We start from the raw sequence: 17,337 nt of genomic DNA, 5'->3' as shown, positions 1-17,337 counted from the left end.
CCTAAAAAACTCCCTAGTCCTTGCCAATGACAAGCATACCCATAAAATGATGTAGTTACCACCATGCTTGAAATTATGAAGAGTGGTACTCAGTGATGTGTTGCATTTGCCCCAAACATAGCACTTTGTATTCAGGACATAAAGTTCATTTCTTTGCCACATTTTTGCCGTTTTACTTTAGTGCCTTGTTTCAAACAGGATGTTATGTTTTAGAATATTTGAATTATGTACAGGCTTCCTTCTTTTCACTCTGTCAATTAGGTTAGTATTGTATAGTAACTACAATGTTGTTGATCCATCCTCAGTTTTTCTCCTATCACAGCCATTAAACTCTGTAACTGTTTTAAAGTCACCATTGGCCTCATAGTGAAATCCCTGAGCGGTTTCCTTCTTCTCCGGCAACTGAGTTAGGAAGGACACACATATCTTTGTAGTGACTGGGTGTAATTAATAAATTAATAACTTCACCATGCTCAAAGGGATATTCAATGTCTGTTTTTTTCCCCATCCATCTACCAATATATGCGCTTCTTTGCGAGGCATTGGGAAATCTCCCTGGTCTTTGTGGTTGAATCTGTGTTTGAAATTCACTGCTTGACTGAGGGATCTTACAGATAAGTGTTGGTTACAGAGATGAGGCAGTCATTCAGAAATCATATTAAACACTATTATTGCACACAGAGTGAGTCCATGCAACTTATTATGTGACTTGTTAAGCACATTTTTACTCCTCAACTTATTTAGGCTTGCCATAACAAAGGGGTTGAATAGTTATTTACTCAAGACATTTCAGCTTTTCATTTTTAACTAATTTGTAAACATTTCTAAAAACATAATTCCACTTTGACATTATGGGGTATTGTGTGTAAGTAGGCCAGTGACACAACATCTCAATTTAATCAATTTTAAATTCAGACTAACACAACAAAATGTGGAAAAGTCAAGCGGTGTGAATACTTTCTGAAGGCACTGTATCAGCTCTAAGCTCTCAGGTTAAACCCAGCGTAGTCAAGTGCAGCCAGCTAGAACACTCTCTGGACTATTGGCTGCTTTTGATCCTGCTGAGACACACAAACACACACACACACCACACACCACGCACATACAACACTTCTAGCACTTATCACCCTTTCTGCAGCTTGTGTGAGGCATCCCCTCAGTGTCAAAACTGACAGTCTCAACTGTTCCTTTCTCTTACATTTTAGGCATTTAGCAGACGCTCCTATCCAGAGCGACATACAGTTAGTTAGTGAGAGTTTTTTTTAAAATACTGGCCCCCGGTGGGAATTGAACCCACAACCCTGGCATTGTAAGCGCCATGCTCTACCAACTGAGTTACACAGGGCCCTTACCTCGCTCTCTCTATTTGCTGCTTTCTCTTTATCTCCTGCTCTCGCTCTCTGTCCTTCTCCCCCCCCACACACACACACACACACACACACACACACACAGAGACAACATAAACAGATACAATAACGATTGTTCATGTTTCCTGTGCTGTCATGGGGCTGCAGAATGAGATGTGCTCCATTATCAGTCAGAGAGCACACACCCACACACACTCTATCACTCTCTGTCGCTCTCTGTCTGTCTCTCTCTCTGAACAGCATCGCTGTCAGAACTCTCTGGCCTAATTCCTCTCTTATTGATGTGTGTGTGTGTGTGTGTGTGTGTGTGTGTGTCAGTGAAAGAAACAGGGCACAAAGGCCAGAGATAGGGCTGTGTGTTGCTCTAAGCAGAACAAAGAGCAGCCTGTTCCATGTGAACTCCCTGGTTCCTCTGGAAATGTATGGGCCTGTTTAAGGCTACTGGAATTTCTTTGGATTGAATCTATAGGTTCAACAATGACCAACAGTATGTGTGCCTCAGTGCAACAACTAAGGGTCCAGATTGACCAACCAAAAGACAGCTGAACTACCCAGCCTAAATGGGTTTAATTCAATTAACTACCTAGCCTAACTGGGTTAGAATGGACATATTAATTCAATTAACGGAACACTCTAAATGGTACACACAATATTGCTGTCAAATCAAATCAATCAAATCAAATTGTATTTGTTACATACTTCGTAAACAACTAGTGTAGAATAACAGTGAAATGCTTACTTACAGGCCCTTCCCAACAATGAAAAAAAAGGAACGATAACATGACTATATACACAGGTACCAGTACAGAGTCGATGTGCAGGGGTACAAGGTAATTGAGGTAGATATGTACATATAGGTAGGGATAAAGTGACTAGGCAACAGGATAGATAATAAACAGTAGCAGCAGCCTATGTTATGAGTCAAAAGAGTTCATGTTAAAAGTGTCAATGCAGATAGCAATTGAGTCCACATACAGTATCATGGTTATGGAGCTGGGGCTGTCACGGTTAACAGTCTGAGTAACGGTTGACGACAAGTCAAACTTATTTAACCAGCAGTGATCCGATCATTGTTATTTATTTGATTTGAACCAGGCTTACAGTGAGATGGCATGGCATGCCTGTCTGCCTGGTAAGCAAGGCTGAGCTGTCTCCATCTCACCATCTGGATTTAGCTGGCCATGCAGAGACAATGGTATCAGCAACAGGAAGACTGACATGGCCAATGAATGGACTGACCTGCAGTTAGGGCCCAGGTCACGTGTGTCTGTGTGTGTGTGTCTGTGCCAGGGGCTTCCAGAAGGCCAATGTCCTCGTGGTCATTGATGGTTCACTTTTGACTGGGCCACAGTGATTCTGAGAAACGTGCTGACTCATCATGGCTGCACTGCCAACACAGGCTCTGCCACCTGTTATCTGTTTAATCATCACTGTGTGTGTATTTGTGTGTGTGTGTGTGTGTGTGTGTTGTATAGGCCTATGTGAATGATCTGTGCCGTAGTGGATGTATCATGTGTTGGCTGTAGCCTCTAGTTTACCAATACCCTTTCTGTGATTCCAGCAGCACCTGCTCTGAGGGTCAGGGTCAGACCAGGATAGAACAGAACAGCACTGTCATGTCACTCAACGGTCCATCTGGCAAGTGACGCATACATTTCATTTGATTTTGGAATAGGGTAAATCCATTTGAATTTAATCACTTTTTGACCGCACCCCTTTTGATTTGAACGAAACCTTCCATACATATTTGCCCATTGTTGAAGTGCTCAGAAAGTTACTTTTTCTACCTGAATGCAAAAACATTCAAGAGATAAAGGTGCTCAAAGTTGACCCATTTTGCATACCCCACCATACTATGAGACATCCATGTCTTCATCACTGGAAAAGATGAACGGTTGAGTTTAATATAATTTAAAAGCTTACAAACAGGGTTGTCAAACTATTTTATAAATTCTTGAAAAAAAGTTGTCATAAAAAAATATTTTATTCTGTAACGTCAATTTTATGAGGAAACTCAGAATGTTTTCATATTTGCATATATTTGTAGCTTAGACTTTATTTTACATCATCAGAGGTTTTTGTGTAGAGAGAGAGGGGGTACTTGGCCACGGTGAAGACCAGATTAAAATTCCACCTCTCCTTCAAAAAAATACACACTGTGTTGCTGTGTGAATGTGTCTGTGTGGTTGTGTGAATGTGTCAGTGTTGCTGTAGTGTGCGTCACTGTGCCGTGTGCTGCTCTCTCCTCTCTCTGGGCCCATTGTGAAACTGAACAGCTGATTGTGCTAACTGGCTGTGACGTGGGCCCAGCTTATCACAGCTGCATTTGTGTAGATTGCATTCTCTCTCTCTCTCTTCCTCTTTCTCACTGTGTGTGTGTGTGTGTGTGCCCTGCGTGGTTGTGTGTGCGTGCCGTCACGTATAGTAGACTCTTCAAATCAAATCAAATCAAATTTTATTGGCCACATGCGCCGAATACAACAGGTGCAGACATTACAGTGAAATGTTTACTTACAGCCCTTAACCAAAGTAGAATAAAACAACAAAAAAGTGTTGAGAAAAAAAGAGCAGAAGTAAAATAAAATAACAGTAGGGAGGCTATATATACAGGGGGGTACCGGTGCAGAGTCAATGTGCGGGGGCACCGGCTAGTTGAGGTTGTTGAAGTAATATGTACATGTGGGTAGAGTTAAAGTGACTATGCATAAATAATTAACAGAGTAGCAGCAGCGTAAAAAGATGGGGTGGGGGGGCAGTGCAAATAGTCCGGGTAGCCATGATTAGCTATTCAGGAGTCTTATGGCTTTGGGGTAGAAGCTGTTGAGAAGTCTTTTGGACCTAGACTTGGCACTCCGGTACCGCTTGCCATGCAGTAGCAGAGAGAACAGTCTATGACTAGGGTGGCTGGAGTCTTTGACAATTTTGAGGGCCTTCCTCTGACACCGCCTAATATAGAGGTCCTGGATGGCAGGAGGCTTGGCCCCAGTGATGTACTGGGCCGTACGCACTACCCTCTGTAGTGCCTTGCGGTCGGAGGCCAAGCAGTTGCCATACCAGGCGGTGATGCAACCAGTCAGGATGCTCTCGATGGTGCAGCTGTAGATTTTTTTGAGGATCTGAGGACCCATGCCAAATCTTTTCAGTCTCCTGAGGGGGAATAGGCTTTGTCGTGCCCTCTTCACGACTGTCTTGGTGTGTTTGGACCATGATAGTTCGTTGGTGATGTGGACACCAAGGAACTTGAAGCTCTCAACCTGTTCCACTACAGCCCCGTCAATGAGAATGGGGGCGTGCTCAGTCCTCTTTTTTTTCCCTGTAGTCCACAATCATCTCCTTTGTCTTGGTCACGTTGAGGGAGAGGTTGTTATCCTGGCACCACACGGCCAGGTCTCTGACCTCCTCCCTATAGGCTGTCTCATCGTTGTTGGTGATCAGGCCTACCACTGTTGTGTCGTCGGTAAACTTAATGATGGTGTTGGAGTCGTGCCTGGTCATGCATTCATGGGTGAACAGGGAGTACAGGAGGGGACTGAGCACGCACCCCTGAGGGGCCCCCGTGTTGAGGATCAGTGTGGCAGATGTGTTGTCACCTACCTTTACCACCTGGGGGCGGCCCGTCAGGAAGTCCAGGATCCAGTTGCAGAGGGAGGTGTTTAGTCCCAGGATCCTTAGCTTAGTGATGACCTTTGAGGGCACTATGGTGTTGAATGCTGAGCTGTAGTCAATGAATAGCATTCTCACGTAGGTGTTCTTCTTGTCCAGGTGGGAAAGGGCAGTGTGGAGTGCAATAGAGATTGCATCATCTGTGGATCTGTTGGGGCGGTATGCAAATTGGAGTGGGTCTAGGGTTTCTGGGATAATGGTGTTGATGTGAGCCAACACTCTTGTGACTGTGCAGCTGAGGGAATATACAGTTGAAGTCGGAAGTTTACATACACCTTAGCCAAATACATTTATACTCAGTTTTTCACAATTCCAATTTAATCCTAGTAAATATTCCCTGTCTTCGGTCAGTTAGGATCACCACTTTATTTTAAGAATGTGAAATATCAGAATAATGGTAGAGAGAATGATTTATTTCAGCTTTCATCACATTCCCAGTGGGTCAGAAGTTTACATACACTCAATTAGTATTTGGTAGCATTGCCTTTAAATTGTTTAACTTGGGTCAAACGTTTTGGGTAGCCTTCCACAAGCTTCCCACAATAAGTTGGGTGAATTTTGGCCCATTTCTCCTGACAGAGCTGGTGTAACTGAGTCAGGTTTGTAGGCCTCCTTGCTTGCACACGCTTTTTCAGTTCTGCCCACACATTTTCTATAGGATTGAGGTCAGGGCTTTGTGATGGCCACTCCAATACCTTGACTTTGTTCTCCTTAAGCCATTTTGCCACAACTTTGGAAGTATGCTTGGGGTCATTGTCCATTTGGAAGACCCATTTGCGACCAAGCTTTAACTTCCTGACTGATGTCTTGAGATGTTGCTTCAATATATCCACATAATTGTCCTTCCTCATGATGCCATCTATTTTGTGAAGTGCACCAGTCCCTCCTGCAGCAAAGCACCCCCACAGCATGATGCTGCCACCCCCGTGCTTCACGGTTGGGATGGTGTTCTTCGGCTTGCAAGCAACCCCCTTTTTCCTCCAAACATAACGATGGTCATTATGGCCAAACAGTTCTATTTTTGTTTCATCAGACCAGAGGACATTTCTCCAAAAAGTATGATATTTGTCCCCATGTGCAGTTGCAAACCGTAGTCTGGCTTTTTTATGGTGGTTTTGGAGCAGTGGCTTCTTCCTTGCTGAGCGGCATTTCAGGTTATGTCGATATAGGACTCGTTTTACTGTGGATATAGATACTTTTGTAACTGTTTCCTCCAGCATCTTCACAAGGTCCTTTGCTGTTGTTCTGGGATTGATTTGCACCAAAGTATGTTCATCTCTAGGAGACAGAACATGTCTCCTTCCTGAGCGGTATGACGGCTGCATGGTCCCATGGTGTTTATACTTGCGTACTATTGTTTGTACAGATGAACGTGGTACCTTCAGTCATTTGGAAATTGCTCCCAAGGATGAACCAGACTTGTGGAGGTCTACAATTTATTTTCTGAGGTCTTGGCTGATTTCGTTTGATTTTCCCATGATGTCAAGCAAAGAGGCACTGAGTTTGAAGGTAGGCCTTGAAATACATCCACAGGTACACCTCCAATTGACTCAAATGATGTCAATTAGCCTATCAGAAGCTTCTAAACCCATGACATCATTTTCTGGAATTTTCCAAGCTGTTTAAAGGCACAGTCAACTTAGTGTGTGTAAACTTCTGACCCACTGGAATTGTGATACAGTGAATTATAAATTAAATAATCTGTCTGTAAACAATTGATGGAAAAATGACTTGTGTCATGCACAAAGTAGATGTCCTAACCGACTTGCCAAAACTATAGTTTGTTAACAAGAAATGTGTGGAGTGGTTGAAAAATGAGTTTTAATGACACCAACCTAAGTGTATGTAAACTTCCTACTTCAACTATATAGTGAACAAAAAATATAAACGCAACATGTAAAGTGTTGGTCCCATGTTTCATGAACTGAAATGTCCCATACGCACAAAAAGCTTATTTCTCTCAAATGTTGACCACAAATTTGTTTACATCCCTGTTAGTGAGCATTTCTCCTTTGCCAAGATAATCCATCCACCTGACCGTGCAATTGGCATGCTGACTGCAGGAATGTCCACCAGAGCTGTTGCCAGAGAATTGAATGTTCAGTTCTCTACCATAAGCCACCTCCAATGTCGTTTTAGAGAATTTGGCAGTACGTTCAACCGGCCTCACAACCGCCGTGTATCCACGCCAGGCCAGGACCTCTGGTTTCTTCATCTGCGAGATTGGGTGCTGAGGAGAATTTCTATCTGTAATAAAGCCCTTTTGTGGTGATAAACTCATTCTTATTGGCTGGGCCTGGCTCCCCAGTGGGTGGGCCTGGCTCCCAAGTGGGTGGGCTAATGCCCACCCATGTCTGCGCCCCTGCCTAGTCATGTGAAATCCATAGATTAGGGCCTAATGAATTTATTTATATTGACTGTTTCCTTATATGAACTGTAACTCAGTAAAATCATTGAAATTGTTCAGTATAGTTTGCATGTTTATCAGTCACTCCCCAGAGCTCAGAATGTTCCTGACTTCGACTTGTTTTCCTCCCCTCAGGGCCAGTAGTCACTGTGTCTGACAAGCTGCCTTCTCTTCACACCAGGGATGTGTGTCTAAGGCCATTACTGTCGCTCCTCAGCCTCATAGGAATCGATGTTGGTCGGGTTAGATTGGCTTAGGTTTGTTTTGGTTGCTGCAGGTTAGGTGAGTTTGTATAGTGAGCCTGTGTTGCTGTGGGTTGTTTTTGAGGAAGCCATTCTCTCCAGACACCACTGTAGCAGTAAGCAGAAGGATCTGTTTAGTGACGCCAAATTAGCTCCTAGAGAATCTACCAGCAGACACACATTGCACACAGCACACACACAATACTTCGGTGTGATATTTGATTGAACATAGATTAAGTTTTTATTAGTTGATTAAGACATTGCTTGCTCTCTCTCTCTCTCTCTCTCTCTCTCTCTCTCTCTCTCTCTCTCTCTCTCTCTCTCTCTCTCTCTCTCTCTCTCTATTTGTCTCTCACTCTCTTTCTCTCTCTCTCTCTCTCTATTTGTCTCTCTCTCACGCTCTCTCTCTCTCTCTCTCTCTCTCTCTCTCTCTCTCTCTCTCTCTCTCTCTCTCTCTCTCTCTCTCTCTCTCTCTATTTCTCTCTCTATATATTTTTTGCTCTCTCTTTCTATTTCTCTCTCTCTACAGATGATCTTGGACACTGAGTCAGGCTAGGCAGCTTTGGGCTGATGTTAGGTGGGTCTTTTCACTTATTTCTCTCCTTTGTTTGCTCCATCTCTGTGTTTCTGTCTGTCTCTTTCTCCTATCCCCTTCCCCTAACTAACCCATAGCCTGTTTGTGTGTGTGTGGTGTTAATAGAAGTTGCCCCCTACATTTGGCCCAGGGTCAAGTTGACGGGCAACTTCAAGCAGTGTCTGTTCTAGAACATCTTCTTCCTGTGCGCTTCCTTTTGTCCGTCCCTTATTTTTCCGCCCCCCTCATAACCCATTTACTCTCTTTCTGTGATAGACTACTAGACGAGCATGATCTTTGAGCTGATTGGCAGATGCATGCACCCTTATGGACTCCCATTGGTCGCCGCTGAACTTTGACCTCTCCTGTCCCACCCCATCCTGTCCTGTCTGACAGAGAGACAAAAAAGAGAGAGACAGAGAGTGAACCCAGAAACACACACCCTATCATACTCTACTCTACTCTACCCTACTCTACTCTACCCTACTCTACCCTATTCTATCCCACCCTACTCTACCCTACACTATCCCACCCTACTCTACCCTACTCTGCCCTACTCTATCCCACCCTACTCTACCCTACACTATCCCACCCTACTCAACCCTACTCTATCCTACCCTACTCTACCCTACTCTACCCTACTCTATCCCACCCTACTCTACTCTACCCTACTCTATCCCACCCTACTCTACCCTACTCTACTCTACCCTACTCTACTCTACCCTACTCTACTCTACTCTACCCTACTCTACCCGACTCTATCCCACCCTACTCTACCCTACACTACTCTACCCTACTCTACCCTACACTATCCCACCCTACTCTACCCTACACTATCCCACCCTACTCTACCCTACACTATCCCACCCTACTCTACTCTACTCTACCCTACTCTATCCCACCCTACTCTACCCTACTCTACCCTACACTATCCCACCCTACTCTACCCTACTCTACCCTACTCTATCCCACCCTACTCTACACTATCCCACCCTACTCTACCCTACACTATCCCACCCTACTCTACTCAACCCTACTCTATCCTACCCTACCCTACTCTACCCTACTCTATCTCACTCTACTCTACCCTACTCTACCCTACTCTATCCCACCCTACTCTACCCTACTCTATCCTACCCTACTCTACCCTACTCTACCCTACCATACTATACTATACTATACTCTACCCTACTCTAACCTACTTTACTCCACCCTACCCTATCCTACTCTACTCTATCCTACCGTACTCTACCCTACCCTACTCTACCCTAGAATACTCTACCCTACTATACTCTAATCTACCCTACTCTACTCTACCCTACTCTACCCAACTCTACTCAATCTAGTTAGAATGCTTAGCAAGACAAGAAGTTGATTACTGTACTCTCCTGTCCCAGTCCCACCTGTCTGACGAAGAGAGAGTAAACTATAACAACTCCCTATTCTACTCTAAAGTTACCAATCCCCCTATCCTATCTCCCAACCACTCTAGTCCAGACCACCCCCCATTACAGACTCCCCTATCCCAGCCCTATTCCCCTGTCTATGAGAGTGTTGCATCCTCGTATGCAGCGAGGGCATAGTGAGAGGCACCCAGGGGGGTCAGGGCGTAGAGGAGGGGCGCAGGACTCAGGCCTCAGGAGCTGTTCCTCTCTCTCAGACCACCACACCCTCTCCAAAATGACCCAGAATGCCCGGGAGAGCATTGGCGTCCTGGGCCAGGGTCTGAAGCAGCTTTTCCAGCAGCAACGCAGACGCTTGTCCCTCGCTCGCTTTACCCTAGCCTCCTCCGCATCCTCCACTTCCTTATCCTCTTTGGTCTCAGTGGGTGGACCCTCTCGCTACCCCCCCAAGAACTACCTCACCCCCTTCCTAGCCCCCTTGGCCTGTCCTGACTTTGACCCCCCCTCTGGTGTTCTCATTGCCCCCCCAGCTGGTCAGGGTGCCGGCCCTGTGGGCACCATGAGGCGAGGGACCAGCCTGCAGAGCCGGCGCAGTAAGGGGGCAGGGGGGAACGGGACAGGGGCCGGGGTAGGGGGAGGAGACCGGGACCCCCCTCTGAGAGGCAGCCCCCAGGCCCACCACCGCAGGCCTACCTACGATGCACAGCAGCATTCCGGCCGCCCGCGCTCCTCCTCCACCACGGACACCACGCCAAGTAGCCCCACCCCTGGTTACCACCCCGGATATGCGACGCCAGGCGACGTGGTGTTGTCGTCAGGATACAAGTCCACAGAGGAGACAGACAGGGTGAGTGATGTGAGCTGTCAATCATATGAGGGTCTTCTTTGTGGTCATGTTTTGTCTGGTAATGGATATGATACAATCCTGTCCTACTCAGGTGGTCTGCATCATCCAACAGGCTTGCTCTTAAATATTGAGGAGAGCTTAAGCTCTGTGTTTGGAGTATGAAACATGATGTCGTGTGTGTAGTAATGTTTCTGTCCTGTAATGCTCCTGAGCAGAGGCAGTGTTAATCCAGGCTCAGGTCAGAGGTACACACACACACACACACACACACACACACGCAAACACGTGTTTACTCAGATCAGTCAGAAACAGGTATTCCTGAGTCCCGGCTACCCAAAGACTGTCCTAAATGATTGGCACCCTTGATGGCCAAAGAGCTCTATTTTCAAGTCATCCAACAAATGTAAATGCCTGGAGTATTCTAAATGGCATTACCACTTGGATTGGAACCAGTGCTATGGTCAGATGACATGAAAATAGAGCTCTTTGGCCATGCACCCCAGTGGTGGGTTTTGCGTCAAAAGAAAGATGCATATGCAGGAAAGAACCCCTTACCTACTGTAAAATATGATGGTGGATCTTTGATGTTATGGGGCTATTTTGATCCACTGGTCCTGGGGCCCTTGTTAAGGTCAAGGGCGTCATGGACTTTACCCAGTACCAGGACATTTTAGCCAAAAACCTGGTTGCCTCTGCCAGGAGACTGAAACTTGGCCGCAAGTGGATCTTCCTGCAAGACAATAACCCCAAGCACACATTAAAATCCACAAAGAAATGGTTAATTGACCACAAAACCAACATTTTGCAATGGCCATCTCATTCTCCGGACTTGAACCCAATTGAAAACCTCTGGTTTGAATTGAAGAGGGCAGTCCATAAGCGCAGATGAAGGATATCAAGGATCTGAAAAGATTTTGTATGGAGGAATGGTCTAAGATCTGTCCCAATGTGTTCTTCAATCTCATAAAACATTTTAGAAAAAGGCTCAGTGTCGTTATCCTCGCAAGGTGAGCTATTGAAAGGTATTGGAAATAGGGATGCCAATAATTTTGACCCATATCCTTTTGAGAAAATAAATGATTACTTGTTAAAGAAAATCTGTTTCTCTGATTAATTTGTATAAGTATTAAACAATATAATTTTGCCCCACAAAAATTCATACAATATAGATCCGTGTTTTTTGCTCATCTTTATCAAGAGTGACTTTGTGTCTTTGTAGAAACCCTGTCCAACACCATAATCTATCAAGGAGCGCTCCTGGTGTTGTAGGAGCACTGAGAATTTATGAGAATTTCTGTCATTCTGTGGGAATAGGAAATGCTTGGCTTGCTATGCAAGATGTGTGTTGTTCTTCTTTTCAGTATGTCTGTATTTACTCTGAGAGAGGGGATGCTTGTCCATCTGTGGTAAGAGATGCATTGAGATGTGGTGGACATCTGTACCAGACACTGCTATCACCTCACGCACACACACACACACACACACAAACACACACACACACACACACACACACACACACACACAGCCTGGAGGACAGACGGTGTTTAAGAATAGGCCTCTTGTGTCTGAAAGGACAGAGCTCTGTAACAAAGGAAGGCTGACAAAGAGGAAGTACGTACAGTATTCTCCTGGTTATCTAGCGTGCTATGTTCTTTTTATACCCTCTGGTAAAGTAGCCTCTCAGTTACAGTAGGTGTAAACTGTGCTCATTTGTGTTCACTTAACTTTATCTAACAGCTGTGTTTAGTTGGGGCACCATGCCAGATTATTTTGTAATTCAACAACACTACTTATTGTTGCCAAGACAAGACAGACACTTTGGCTGAAATAGAAACAGACTGGCACCAGCAGGAGAATATTGATTTTCAGCCTTGCTCTCCTCTTGGTCAGATTACAGTGGTTTAGTATGAAGATATGCAGAAACTGCTTCTCCAGTAGAAATCCCTGATCAAGCTTGTAGGCGATGTCATGGCAATGTTGGCCAGCTAACTCATGCGTAGAAACACATCACCAGGTCTAACGGTCATCTTGCGCCGAACTGCACATGTGCAGGCCATCAAATCAAAGGCACTCCTTCGATATAAAGTAGTTTTTGACAAATATGAAAACATGTCAGTTTGTCACATTCATGAGGTTGGAGTAATAACATGTTCAGCTACATAAGACAATTGGCTCGAATCTAGATTGTGCCTTTAGATTTGGAGAAATCTAACAACTAAGGAATACTTTTTCACTTCTCTCATTGACTTCTCAAACCCCGATCTGGTCTGCCGAGTCTGCTTCGCAAGCGTTCCCGGAGGTCTCGCAATGTTGGGCCTCTGGGTTTAGAAACTCTGTGCTAAAGCAGTACTAGTATGTGAGTGACTGCTGTTTGTCCTGACTGCCACCAGATGGCGATGTCATACCAGTTAATGGCTGTAGTCTGATGTACTGTGTGTGGTATGACCAGTCAGGGCTAGGTCATCCTGAGTTCCTGTCTGGAGGTTCTGAGCTGAAGCCAGTTGTTCGTTTTCACTATAGTGCCAATTCATCTCTGTGTTGAATAAGCTACTATGTATGGTAATTTTAATAGAGACAGAATAACATTTGAACCTCCTCAAAGACCATTATTACTCTGCAGACTAGCAATTATCTTGTGTGTTAGTTAGTGATACTGTATTTCTCTCTGTAATAGAGAGGCCAGTACTGAGTAATAAATCTATATTTCTGGCTAATATCCAGCCAACCTGTGTGTTACAGTAGAGCAGGCTGGTTAGATTCCCAGACGCCTGGCTGTGTGTCATTACTGCTGAAATAGAGAGATCATTAGTCTCTCTCTCTTCACTGCTCGTACACACGCACACACACGCACACACGCACACACACACACACACACACACACACACACACAGAGCCGTGTCTCAACCAATGAAGCAATGTCATTCAGGTCATCTGAGCGGTCGTCATGGCAACCCCCAGGCTCCTAGTGTCTGTACACCCTACTGTAGTTTCCATGGTAACGGCGAGGAAGACCTTGGCAAAGTGTGGCACCCCTGTGGTTGGAATAGGTCAGAGGTTATGCCCCCCTGTTGGGTGTTGGGTGGTGGCCCAGACAGGTTTGGCCCTGTTGAACATATTTGAATAGGCTTGAGCAGTGAAGTGTTTGTGTGTGCGTGTGTTTGTGTGTGTGTGCTTGTGATTCCACGCTGCACACAATGGATCTGATAGAACCACACCCAATACTACCTCTCTCATTGTCTCTATGACCCACCATCTTTCTTCTGCCTTCCTCCCCTCCTCTCTCTCGTTTTCTGTCTCATATTCCAACCTCCTCTCTCTCTCTCTCTCTCTCTCTCTCTCTCTCTCTCTCTCTCTCTCTCTCTCTCTCTCTCTCTCTCTCTCTCTCACCCTCTTTCTCTCCCCCTCCCACTTTCATAGTTCCAGGAGGGGGGTGGTACAGACAGTCAGACAGCCCCTCCCCCTCCCCTTGTCCCGCAACCTTGCCTTGTCCTACAGTAAATGTGACGGCGCTGAAGACAGAGTGTGTGTGTGTGTGTGTGTGTGTTTGCTCGTCAGACTCTGTGTGTGTGCAAAAAGAGAGAGTGTTATTCCTATTTCTGTCTGCTCTGTAAATCCCACTTTGTGTGTGTGTGTGTGTGTGTGTGTGTGTGTGTGTGTGTGTGTGTGTGTGTGTGTGTGTGTGTGTGTGTGTGTGTGTGTGTGTGTGTGTAACTCTATGTGCTGTCAGCCACATGGTGTGATTGTGTGTGTGTGTAGAGAGAGAGAGAGAGCGAGCTGGAAACCATGCTGAGAGTGAGTAGAGGGCAGCACAGCTGAGCACTCTATCTCTGTCTGTCTGTCTGTCCTCCCTGCCTCCCTTTTTCTCCCTCCTCACCTCCCTCTCACTTTCTTTCTCTTTTCACTTGTGTTTGCTCACTAGATGAACCAATGTGCACTAGAGCAGTTTGGAACTGAGAGAAGTGTGTTTTTCTGTGTGTATTCACATGCATATACTGTATCTCTGTGCGTGAAGTAGATTGCAGCCTGTGGGTCTGTGTGTGTGTGTGCTATGTGTTTGTGTGTGTGTGTGCTATGTGTGTGAGTGTTCTGGCTCTGGATGTGTGTGTTCCTACTGGGAAGAGCTCAGTGTGTGTGGAGTGGAGTAGACAGAGCGCATCGTCAGTCGCTCCGTCAGTCAGGATGGTGCAGAGGTTCAGTCTACGCAGACAGTACTCCAAGGTAAGTCTGCTAACAGATTCCCACTCAGCTGTATAGTGACCCACTGAGCTAAATATGATACAGTAAATTGACTTCATTGCGGGGACCCCCATATTAGTCTGATCATTGGGGACCTGTGACATACTTCTAGTACCTGCTATCTGTGAGGTCATGGAAAGGTTGTCTCGCTCTTTCTGAGTCAATACTGTATTTCATGTGTCATGTAAAATCAAGTATTTTTAGGCTATTTCAAGTGCGTGCTTTAAAGGGGTATGTACATCTGGTGTTGCTGAATGTCTCTCTCTTTCCCTCCTTCTGCCTCCCTCTTTCTCGGTTTAATCTGTCAATTTTTCAGACTCTTATCACTGTGTTGATTATCTTTCTCTCTCTCTCTCTCTCTCTCTCTCTCTCTCTCTCTCTCTCTCTCTCTCTCTCTCTCTCTCTCTCTCTCTCTCTCTCTCTCTCTCTCTCTCGCTCCATCTCTGATCCTTGGTATTTGTGGTGTTATTGTGTCAGGTGTCTATGATCCTGCTACTGTATTTTTGTCTGGAGGACAACCACGTCGGTCTACACCTGTTCTACATACTATCCACTTACACTACAGTACAGCACAGTACACTACAGTACACTACACTACACTACACTACAGGACACTACACTACAGTACAGTCATAAACACTTAGTAAAACTCTACTCTATGGAGTCTTGTACATTCTACAGAATATGACTGTATGTCAGTGGAGGAAGAGCAGTTATGTAGAGTGTTTTTGGTGTGTTTAGCACAACTTCATTAGGTAAAGAAGAATAGAACGGAATTGTACTCTAGTGAAGTTATGACTTATGGACGGATATGACTATGAAGGTGCGGTTCGTACAGTCATTCCTGTATGCATTGGTTATTTGATAGAAGTTTGCATCTCTTCTCTCCAGCATTAAATTATTACAGATAAGATTGAATTAATTTAATCTATTTGATTGCTTCCCCGGGGGAAATTGAAATTACACAGGCTTACGCTGAGTGTACAAAACATTCGGATCACCTTCCTAATATTGAGTTGCACACCCTTTTTCCCTCAGAATAGCCTCAATTCATCGGGCATGGACTGAAAGGTGTCAGAAAGCGTTCCACAGAGATGCTGGCCCATGTTGACTCCAATGCTTCCCACAGTTGTGTCCTGTTGGCTGGATGTCCTTTGGGTGGTGGACCATTCTTGATACACACGGAAACGGTTGAGCGTGAAAAACCCAGCAGCGTTGCAGTTCTTGACACACTCAAACTGGTGCACCTGGCACATACTACCATACCCCCATTCAAAGCCACTTAAATCTTTTGTCTTGCCCATTGACCCTCAATGGCACACATACACAATCCATGTCTCAATTGTCTCTACGCTCAAAAATCCTTCTTTGGTGAAATCAATAAGGCATCATAGCATTCACCTGGGTGATTCTCATGAAACCAGTTTGAAAAATGTCTATAGCAAATTGAGTTACACAACTGTGATGCATATGTCAACTATCATTCTGAGGACTAAGTAAAAGTGTCTTATTTTAAAATCCTTTAAAAAATTTAGCCTGAATGGTGTACATTTTTACCACAATATGCGTCTGGATTAAATTCTTGTGTCATTTTATAAAATTGTACTTTAGAAAAACCTAATTTATTTGAATAAAACACTAAATATATTGCTGTAGTTTGTCCATAGATCATAAAAATTGAATACCAGTTGAACTTTATATTAAACTATAATATTTATTATGTACAAACACAGTGTCTGTGAACATGTCTCATTACCGTAACACTTTTTCAAGTTTTTAAATAAAGTTTTATTCACCCATGATGCATCATCTAGAGGAGTAGTAGAAGTTAATTTATTTGCCTATATGTCTTCAGAATGAGGTTCTTATGCTCAAACACCCCTTTACTCCACTTGGCCTTCTCATTACCGTAATGTCTAAAAAGCTCAAATCGGGAAAACGTCACATTTAATAGCTTCACTAACCTCCACAACAAACAATCACCCACAAGGACAAGGGGGCAGAGGGAACACTTATACACATACTAATTAGGGGAATAGAACCAGGTGTGTGTGATTGACAAAAAAATACAATTGTGATGATGATTGGGGCGACAGTGGTTAGTACTCCGGTGACGATGAACGCCAAAGCCTGCCCGAACAAGGAGGGGAGGCAGCCTCGGCCGAAGTCGTGACAGTACCCCCCCCTTGACGCGCAGCTCCAGCAGCATGCCGACCCTGGCCTCGGGGACGGCCAGGAGGACGCGGAGCAGGGCGAGCCGGATGACGACGGTGGAAATCCCGCAACAGGGAGGAATCGAGGATATCCCTCACCGGGACCCAGCACCGTTCCTCCGGACCGTACCCCTCCCACTCCACGAGGTACTGAAGGCCCCCCACCCGACGCCTCGAATCCAGGATGGCATGGACAGAGTACGCCGGGGCCCCCTTGATGTCCAGAGGAGGTGGAGGAACCTCCCGCACCTCAGACTCCTGGAGCGGACTAACCACCACCGGCCTGAGGAGAGACACATGAAACGAGGGGTTCATTCGGTAATCAGGGGGGAGTAACAACCTATACTTAACCTCGTTGATTCTCCTCAGGACTTTGAACGGCCCC

General features: G+C 45.2%; 1 protein-coding gene across 4 annotated transcripts in view; it reads left to right on the top strand.

Moving 5' to 3' along the window:
• The window catches only part of LOC121545385 (transmembrane and coiled-coil domains protein 1), a 105,431-nt gene that overhangs the window by 25,689 nt on the left and 62,405 nt on the right, over positions 1 to 17,337 (top strand). For 3 of the 4 annotated variants that reach the window (XM_041855855.2, XM_041855857.2, XM_041855856.2), the window contains 2 exons: positions 8,209 to 8,256; positions 10,187 to 10,503. In XM_041855855.2, coding sequence (XP_041711789.2) covers positions 8,250 to 8,256; positions 10,187 to 10,503 — 324 coding nt within the window. In that variant the 5' untranslated portion in view covers positions 8,209 to 8,249. Of the gene's footprint in view, positions 1 to 8,208; positions 8,257 to 10,186; positions 10,504 to 14,245; positions 14,722 to 17,337 lie in introns of those variants that run through there. The other variant, XM_041855858.2, reaches the window with a different exon arrangement.

Source organism: Coregonus clupeaformis, chromosome 30 (genome assembly GCF_020615455.1).
Source record: "Coregonus clupeaformis isolate EN_2021a chromosome 30, ASM2061545v1, whole genome shotgun sequence".
Lineage (NCBI taxonomy): Eukaryota > Metazoa > Chordata > Actinopteri > Salmoniformes > Salmonidae > Coregonus > Coregonus clupeaformis.
This window is presented reverse-complemented; position numbering and strand designations above follow the sequence as displayed.